The 9,316-nt window shown below is 39.5% G+C and overlaps 1 protein-coding gene across 1 annotated transcript in view; it reads left to right on the plus strand.

Annotated features, from left to right (window-relative positions):
* The first annotated feature begins 109 nt into the window (after positions 1-109).
* ARL3 (ADP-ribosylation factor-like 3) overlaps positions 110-9,316 on the plus strand; it is a 30,176-nt gene continuing 20,969 nt past the window's right edge. Inside the window, exons 1-2 of the mRNA XM_010859431.1 lie at positions 110-259; positions 6,031-6,174. Coding sequence (XP_010857733.1) covers positions 257-259; positions 6,031-6,174 — 147 coding nt within the window. The 5' untranslated portion in view covers positions 110-256. The remainder of the gene's footprint in view (positions 260-6,030; positions 6,175-9,316) is intronic.

The following is a 9,316-nucleotide window of genomic DNA, read 5'->3' on the forward strand; positions in this document are numbered from 1 at the left end:
GTGGGCGAGATTTCACCATTCCCCAGGTCTCTGCAGCCTGCCGCCTTCTCCGGCCGCTCCAGCAGCCCGCCTGCGCAGTGGGAGGGCAGATTGGCGCGCTTGCGCACATTGGGGAAAGCGGAGCTGGACCCCGCCCCGTTCTGCTGCTTTGCTCCTCTGCCGTGCGTACGAGGGACGTCGGGGGCGGCGCCGTCGCAGTTGCCCCTGGTAACGGGGGAGGCAGGAGGAGGAGGAGGAGGAGGGACTCGGCGGGAGGATGGTGAGTGTGGGGGGCCTGGGTCCCTCCGGAGCTGGTCGGTCACCTGCCTCCCTTCCCCTGGCCCAAGGCAGGGCACTGCGCTTAAAGACAGGAGGGAACAGACTGGCGCTCAGCCTGATGTCCGGGTCCTGGATTGGTTTCGGGGGGCGGCAGGGAGCCCCGAGTGTGGGCCCTGGAGGGAATCTGGGCCTGGGGAGGAAGGCGGAGCTTGCAACCTGTCCGAAACTAGGGGAATGGGCTGGAAGGGTGCTGGGTTGTCGCGGTACGGAGCCAGGGCTCCATCATTACTCTGGGGATTGGGATGAGGGCGGATCCGAGGAGCTGCGGAGAGCAGCTTCTGCACGCAGGATTAAATCTTCCCAAGGAATCGGCCTCCCAGTGCCGCAGGAAAGTGGGGTTCACCACTGCCCGGCTAGAAGAGGGGAGAAGGGCCAGCGCTGCTGTCTTTGAGGTCTCGCTGGCGGTACCAGGGGAGATGGTAGCCTAGCTCTCCTGTTCCTCGCGGTGTGAGGGCCTCTGGGGGGGAAGGGTGTAAATCCCCGGACACAAAGAGGTGCCGCTTGGAAGGGATGTCTGGTGTATTTTAAGCGGTCTCCGTGTCTGCGTGGCGGGCGCACTTCTGCAGTCCCGAGTTTTTTATTTGCTGAGGGTTCTACAAGGTCTGGTTGTTGGTGATAGCCAGTCTCCTGTTCAATACGTGTTGGTGGAGGCAGATTTGCTGCCCGATCTTTAGTATTTACTTCGGACCTGTTGCCACCTTCTTTTGCATATGACCACACCAGAAGCAAAGGCCTTAATCTCAGTTTGGAGTAGATTAAAAAGGGAGAGTGGCCATCAATTTGGGGCTAGCCTTTTCCCTGTCAGGCCAGAATAAAGCTTTCCCAAATACGTAAATTATGTGACGTATCTGACGCTTGACACTCTGTTCCTTATTGATTTCTCTGCACTTAATTGGAGCGTATTAAAATGAAATTGAGTGGTTTTAAAACTAGTGGAAGAAAAAATTTATTTTAGAGTGTTTGGAGCAGGCTGATAAATTTACCAGCTGCAGAGAGCTAGCACTCAAGCTTGTAGGTACTTCCCTGTCCCAACTCCAATCCCTTTTTGACTTTTAGAACTGTTGAACCACTTCTATTGATTTATGAAGTAAGAAAAAGCTAGATGTCCAGAAGGAAAAAAAAGACACATGCACACTTGGTTAGATTATCCAGTGAGTAAATTTTGATAGGAAAAATTTATTTGAATTGATTTAACATTGTCACATTGTTAAAGAAGTAGCATTATTGGATCTGAAGTTGCCAATCACATTTCAACACTTTGTACATTGCAGTTTTATTAACCTCAGGCTAAACAGATTTTTACGTTTGCTTTTTATTAATCGTTTATACATGAGCTGTCCATTTAAAGGCTAAGTTTTTCTCAACAAATGAGTACAAATATAAATATTTACACAGAAAATAACTAGAATTGAAATGAAAAAGGCATGCCAAACCAACAGAGAAAGGGATGGCATCGTAAAGGAGAAACGCATGAGAGCTGGCTCACTTTTCCTAGTTTGTTTATCAGTGAAGTGGACTGTGTAATTTCACGATTGTTTAATTTATAATTACAAGCCACAATAAATTAACCACTGTTTATGTTTCCAGGTACAGATTGACACTGTATACAACAAATTGACAGTGTATACAACACTATTGTATACAACTGTTGTATTCAGTGATCAAGACAGATTTTGTTTTTCTTTTTTTATTTTTTTTTCCTACAATAAACAATAAGGAATTAGGGCAAATTATTCAGGAGTCTTCATCTGGTTTCCAAAATACACTTTTTTTCTATCTCCAAAAGTATGCGCTATTCTTAGAACTCTAAGTGGAATACGGAATTTAAAGGGTCAGTGGTATGATTAAGTATGTCATATCTGATACCCATGAGTCCCCATAGTAACTCTACAGGAGTTCCAGGTTTATTTATTGTCTTAATCCTTCAGCTACGACTAATATAAATTTATTCTTTTAAAATTTGGAATTCAGCAACAAAAACCCATTATTGATTTCTCTGAACCCCTAGAAGTTCAGCTGTTTTACCGCTGCCTTAGGATACCAAGTCCTTGGTGAAATACTAAGTTGACAGTAATTTTTGTGCATAACTAATCACTGTTATTTAATAGATGAGTCCTCCATTCAGGAATTATTTATGGAGTAATTTCTGAATCTATAAAGCTAGTGATATTTATCAAGCATGTTTGACATTTGAAGATTGTTCCCAAGATTATGTTTTCTGGTCAAAAATGGTTGGTGAAAAGTAGAAACATATAAACACAACAACTGTTTTGAGTTCCCTCTATGTGCATGCTTCATACATCATCTGATTTAATCTTCATAGCATTTTTCTTGAGATATAAGTATTGTTCCCATTTTCTAGATAAAACTATGTTGGAGGTTACCCATCGGGATGTTAGTCTATGAAACTCTAAAGCCCATAATGTATTTTTCATTAAGACTCTGATGAAGTAAGAACCCACTCCAACTGAGGAGATGCCAGTATTTTGCTCCTCAGGGAACATTGTATTTATTTAGTAGAGAGATGAGGAGAAAGAAGACAAGATTTGGGTGAGTTCTCCCTAACAAAGCTATAGTTCCTGGAAATTAACAAGGCCTCATTGGGCAGCACCAATGTTTTTTGGTGAGGTAAAAATAAATGGAAGTCTGTTCCATTTTAGCTAGTTATGGGGAGTGCATGTACTTGCCAGTTGGCTTACTAATTTTAATACTTAAGTTTTAGCTGCTCCTCACAGCCACGTATATTTTCCATGTACCAACATATACCTCTCTCCCTCTCCATCATCCCAGTTTCTTTGAATGACCTAGTTTGTGTCATTTTAGGTCAGCACACCAGGCCTCTGCCAGTCGCTGAGTTTAAACTGAGGCAGATAAAATATCCATCGTCAACAGCATATCTGTTCATGATTTGCCTATAGAAAACTGTTCAAATGTTTTGTGGCTGAATCAGACTGCTTCTGTCCACCAGGGTGCGGGTAACTTGTGTGGATACATTGCTGATAACCCACAATACCCAATTAACTCAAGTTCCTCTTTCTTAAATTGCCTGTATTTCATGTCATGGGAGTACGCATCCTACACAGAGATCCTATCTCTGTTGCTCGCCATTGCACTTGGGGCACGTTATGGGTGTTTAACATAAATGAATGAATAGATTATATTGACCAAAAGTACACTAAAAATTCATTTCCTTGTATTTCGAGTTGGCAATGGAGAGGGAGGCCTGGCGTGCTGCAGTCCATGGGGTCGCAGAGTCGGACACGACTGAGCGACTGAACTGAACTGAATACCTCGAAACTCAGCCCCATAATAAAATTAACTTATAATGGCTGTGTTTCCTTTCGTTTGACATTAAAATATAGATATATATGAATAGAAGCACAGAGTAGACTTATTCTGCACTTTTGTCCAATCTCTTAAATCAGCTTACTTTGTCCCTTTCAGGCAGAACCCTGATATCTATAAATACCCTCTTCCCTATTTAGCAAACCCTGATAATCCTGTGATCCCCTGTCCTCAGGAGTTGGGTTAATATGATGCTGTATTGTATTTGCATATGTCTTGCTGAGACCATGCTTGAGATGCCATTTGTCATTTTGCTGGAAGAAAATATTAGCTGAACTTTCCATTTCTCTGTAATTTCATTTAAAAGTGAAACGTGTGAAGTTATTGTCTCCTGATGAGGAAAAATTGCTCATTGGAAATGTAGAGATATTATTTTTTTATACCATTAGATTAATAACGCTTAGCTATAGTTGGAATGTTTTCTTTCTCACCCATGCTTTGCTTCTCTCCTTTCAAGATGAATAGAAATTATATTTTTATTTTAATCATTCAATTTCAAACATAATGAGTGTGTAAAAGCTCTCAGCCTATAGAAAGCAGTATTTGTATTTAGTGATTTTTTGGGAAAAGACACATGAGGAAAAACATAAAACATTTACTTTGAACCTTGAAAATATTTTATAGAAAACATACCTTTTTCCACAATTTCTTCACTAGTAAATGATGCATGAGAAGAACTTTCTTTTCTTATACTGTTGTTTAATGTACCAATGTGATAAATTCCAGCTATTTTAGAATTTTATTGGAAGGGGTAATGAGGACATCTAATCAGGAACTCAGAATGAATAGTACAATGTATTTTCCCTGTTCTTAGCCTTTTTATATCACCAGTCCCCTGAGGATCTCAGAATTCTAATTTTAACTGTTCTGAAAGGTGGTATTATAAATGAGTGATTGCAATGTAGCTAATAGAAGCTAGGGAGATTGCTCATAAATAGAGTTTTAAAAAGGAATAGTGTCAAATAATTCAAGGCTGGATTAGATGAAAAGAAAAAATATGCCATTAAAAAAAAAACTTGCTTATCTTTTTTTGTTTGTTTCAAATCTGTTCATTCTCTATTCTCAAAATCTTGTGGGATAGAATTTGTCTCTTAAACTAAACCTTACATTTTATTGCTGGTAAAAATTGAGGCATGGAGAGATTAATGTGATCAGTGTGACTACGAGACTAGAAGTGGTAAACAAAGTGTATCTGAAGCAGAAAGGAATTCTTTATAATTATGCATATTTGCATATCGTTGTCCAAAGTCTCAACTGTTGAAAATTATTTCACAGAATTAGCATTTGATCTTAGTGAACCGACTGGTTTGAGTTATTTCCTGATGCAAAGTGGATAAAAACATAACCATTTTATATCATTTTAAGACTCAGTTTGAAGGAATTTCCACTTGGGCTGGAAGATTAGATTATATGCCCTTTAAACTCTGGGGTTCTTTGATTCTTGATGTAACTATGCCTCACTGGAAAATGATTGTCAGCTGCAAGACACAACAAATAACTATCTTATAAGAGTTTCCTTATGTTTTTAGCTAAAAAGCAACGTGACTTATTTCCATCCATTAAAAGAATAATAACAAAAACAAGAAACGAAAATATTTGATTACTAGTCAAAAATATCCTGGTTACATTTTGATATTTTTTGCTTCCAAAATGACCTTTCAATTCCTCAGTGTCTCTGTTGTATTAGATATTAGATTCTTCATCTGAAGAACATAGATAAATCTGTTCTGTGCTGGTATCCTGTAAGGGTCATGTGGAAGTTAGAAGATGATAGAGTATTTTGAATGATGAAGGCTTAAACAAGAACTGAAACAAAGTCTTTTTTCTAAAAAGCCCAAGTACAATTTTCTACGACTTTTTGAAATAGTACCTTGAAAATCATGCATTAACTTGGGTGGATAATTCTGTTTAGTTCAGCAACTATCATGGTGTCTAATAAGTGCCAGGAGTTGTGGGAGATGAAAGCTGTAGTCCTTACCCACAAGAAACTTCACTCTAGTATAAAGGAGAAAAATACAAAAATCAGTTTCCTACAGTCAGACATGGTGAGTGCTGTTCTCTTAAGTGTATATAAAGGGCTTCAGGAATATGAGTTGGTTACAAGTACACACTCCCAGGAGATCTAGGGTAACTGCTAAGCTGGATTAATAAGAGGAACAAGAATAAGCTAAGCTATGTATTAAGTTGCTGAATTCACTAAAGTGCTTCTGCCAAAAACATATACGCAAATGGAATAAATGATGTTAAAGTGGGTAACAATAAGCTCTCCACAACCAAGAACTCTTGTCAAGGAGAAGACGTTCAGATACCCAGTAATATCAAAGTCAATGCCCCCAAAATAATCTCTGTTCTTCATGGTTGTTCAAGGGCTTACTCTCAATTCTGCGCAAATTGAAAAGTGCACCAGACCAGGAGGTGAGAATCCTTCTCCTGGGCTTGGATAATGCTGGCAAGACCACTCTTCTGAAGCAGCTGGCATCTGAAGACATCAGCCACATCACACCGACGCAGGTGAGCTCTGCCTCGCCCCCATGCTTGCGTGACACATGGAAGATGCTAATAGCAAGTGAAAGACAAAATGGGGAATAGAGTTGTGTCCGTTTGTAAGTTTTGTTACTGAGAAAAGTCTGTGCAATTTCAAAATAATCTCATATTTCAAAAACATATCAAGAGATTCCATTTGTATGAGATAGTTAAAGTAGTCAAATTCATAGAGACAGGAAAGAGAACAGTGGTGATTAGGGGGCTGGAGATGGGGAGGGATGGGGAGTTATTGTCTAATGGACATAGAGAGTCAGAGTTGCAAGATGATGCATGGATGGCAGTGATGGTTACACAACAGTAAACCAAACTTAAAAATGGTTAAAATGGTAAATTTCATGTTATGTATATTTTACAACAATTTTTTAAAAAGAAATCATTTATATGTATATTTCTATACATATCAAGACACATCAGTTCCCTGAGATCTAAGTGATTCCTTTTTAGAAATAGCCCTATTTTCTCTGATTTTGAAATCAATACATGTAGAAAATACAGAGAGCACATAAAGGGGAAAAAAAAAAGAGTACCCTGAGAAAAACCACTTTTAGTATATATTTTTCAGACTTCATAAATACAAATGTATGTCAATTTTTAAAAGAAAAAACCCAATTTTATTTTTTTTAAGCTTACTTCTTATTTTATTTTAATTATTTATTCAGCTGCTCTGGTTCTTAGTTGCGATATGTGGGATCTAGTTCCCTGATCAGGGAACAAACCCAGGCCCTCTGCATTGGGAGCACAGAGTCTTAGCCAGTGGACCACCAGGGAAGTCCCTACCCATATTTTAAAATCCAGTCTCATCAACCCTCCTCTTTCCTAAGGCTAAGCAAGCAAAAGCCAAGGCTGGTGGTACTCCCAGCATGGATGTTGCAGACAAGCCCTGCCTGGAAGAATCCTAGTAGGCTTCTTTAGGTCTTCTTTCCTACAAGGAATCCTGAGAACACTTGACCTTTGGCCAGGCCTTTGGGCTTCCTAACTAATAACATCCCTGTTGGTCTTTGAAGTGTTTGAACAAGAGGTTTTAGCAAAACCAGAGTTGCTTAGCGTTTTCTGTCACTGTCCTGCGATGAGCTGAATGTCATGTTTGAATGGCTGTGCTGGTGTGTATACTTGATGGCCAGCAAGTCTTACTGATTCGCAGCTCTTTACAGAAAAGTCATTTCAGCTGCTACCAAATGAGCAATTTTACAGCTTCTGAACAAATTTAATGTATAGCCTGAGGAGGAGCAAATTACAGTAGTCTAGCCTAGACAAGCTGAAAACACCTATTAGTGTGTCAGGATTTCTGCCAGAAAAAGAAGAACTAAGTTTTTTGTTTTTTAAGTATGAGAGATAGGCTGTCTCTCTCAAGAGCACCACTGAAATGAGGAGGTCAACGCTGAGAGCAGGAACATGAAGTCCTAGTTATGGACCCCAAGTTCCAGTTCTAATTTTCAGGCCCTATTTGATCTGTTACTATATTACGCCAAGGTTTTGTATTTAGAACAAATGTATTTTTGTATTTAGTCTTTTAAAACACACCTATGATGTGTTTTTGTTTTGTATTAGAAAAAATAATAAGATGCTCATGGTAGTAAATTTAAAATATGTAAATATGTAAAATCGAGAAACTAGATATCACCTATAATGCCCAGTCAGACATAACCACTGTTAACATTTGAAACTGTATGCTTTTAGGTTTTTTCTTTCCCCATCCATGGTGGGTATGTTGAAAATAAAAAGTGAAAAATGGCTCATACAGAGTATACTATTTTGTATCATCTGTTTCACTAAATAATGTCTTTCTACGTTGTTCTGTATGTCAGTACTAATACAGTACATGTCTCTAAATGTTTGCACCCATTCATTATTATTTCCTTAGAATAATTTCTAGTAGATTTGTTAGGTTTGGTGACCTACAGACTTTTTAGGCGGTTAACATATGGTCATATTCCAGGATCTACTCTTATTTATTCCCTCATTCCAGAAAGGATTCATTGTTACTGGGTCTGACATTTAATAACGTAGTTAAGTGTGGGATTTTTCAATGCATAAAAGTGGTTTTGAAAATGAGTCAGAATGAAGCTACCTTTTACAATAAGCATAAGCCACTTCCCTTAAGAGTTCTAAAGCTTCTAATTTACTCAGTCATTGGCATTTTCGAGGCCCTGTAGTCAGCATCATCCCCAGTTGTCCTCCAGTGACTGACTATCCTTGGTGGAAACTGGGTGGCTGTGTTCCCCTATCCTTGCCTGCGCCTTGTCCTTCAGTGCTGGCAAGCTGCCAGGAGAGGCAAATGTTTGTGGCGGCATCTCCAGACCCACCTAACTCCAGCTCTTTTGGATGAAACGTCACTTCTATGGGAGCAAGCTGTTGATCGGGTTTTTCAAATCCTGATTTCACTATGTCATTCTTGCCAGATGTTTTTTCTTTTTCTTTTTTTATTCTTGCTTATAAAATGCCTTCTCTTCAAACCCCAAAGTTCTTGTTAGTTTGTTTCTCTGCACCCCAACTCCCAGCTCACCATTCTGTCTGCCCCCAATTGGTTCACCTGCTCCAAAGTTCCACCTGGCGTCACTGTCCTGAAAATGAATCCTTTCAAGTTCATCAGAGATACCTATTAAAGAACAGTTTCATATGTTCATTTTGTTTGTTTTCATCACCACCCTCACGAGGGGTTTGTAACTACTCCAGTTACAAACCAGCCTCCCCCTTCGTGTCCTGAGTTCAGCTCTTTCCTTTTCCTTATCAGTTCATATGAGGAAAATTTCTTTCATTTTGAGTTGCTCTTGAAGAATCCAGTCTTCCAGACTGTAGCTCTTGACTCTTTTTAAATTTTGTATTAGTTCTGTTCTGTTGAGTCTGCAGATTCGGCTTTGTTTGTTAGTTACATGTAATATCCTGTTAAGTGTTATCATCTTGAGGGTTGATGGGGATTGGAGGTGGTTTATATTCAAAAGCAGAGACATTACTTTGCCAACAAAGGTTCGTCTAGTCAAGGCTATGGTTTTTCCTGTGGTCATGTATGGATGTGAGAGTTGGACTGTGAAGAAGGCTGAGCGCCGAAGAATTGATGCTTTTGAACTGTGGTGTTGGAGAAGACTCTTGAGAGTCCCTTGGACTGCAAGGA

This window comes from Bison bison, unplaced genomic scaffold (genome assembly GCF_000754665.1).
Source record: "Bison bison bison isolate TAMUID 2011002044 unplaced genomic scaffold, Bison_UMD1.0 scf7180017864456, whole genome shotgun sequence".
NCBI classification, from domain to species: Eukaryota; Metazoa; Chordata; class Mammalia; order Artiodactyla; family Bovidae; genus Bison; species Bison bison.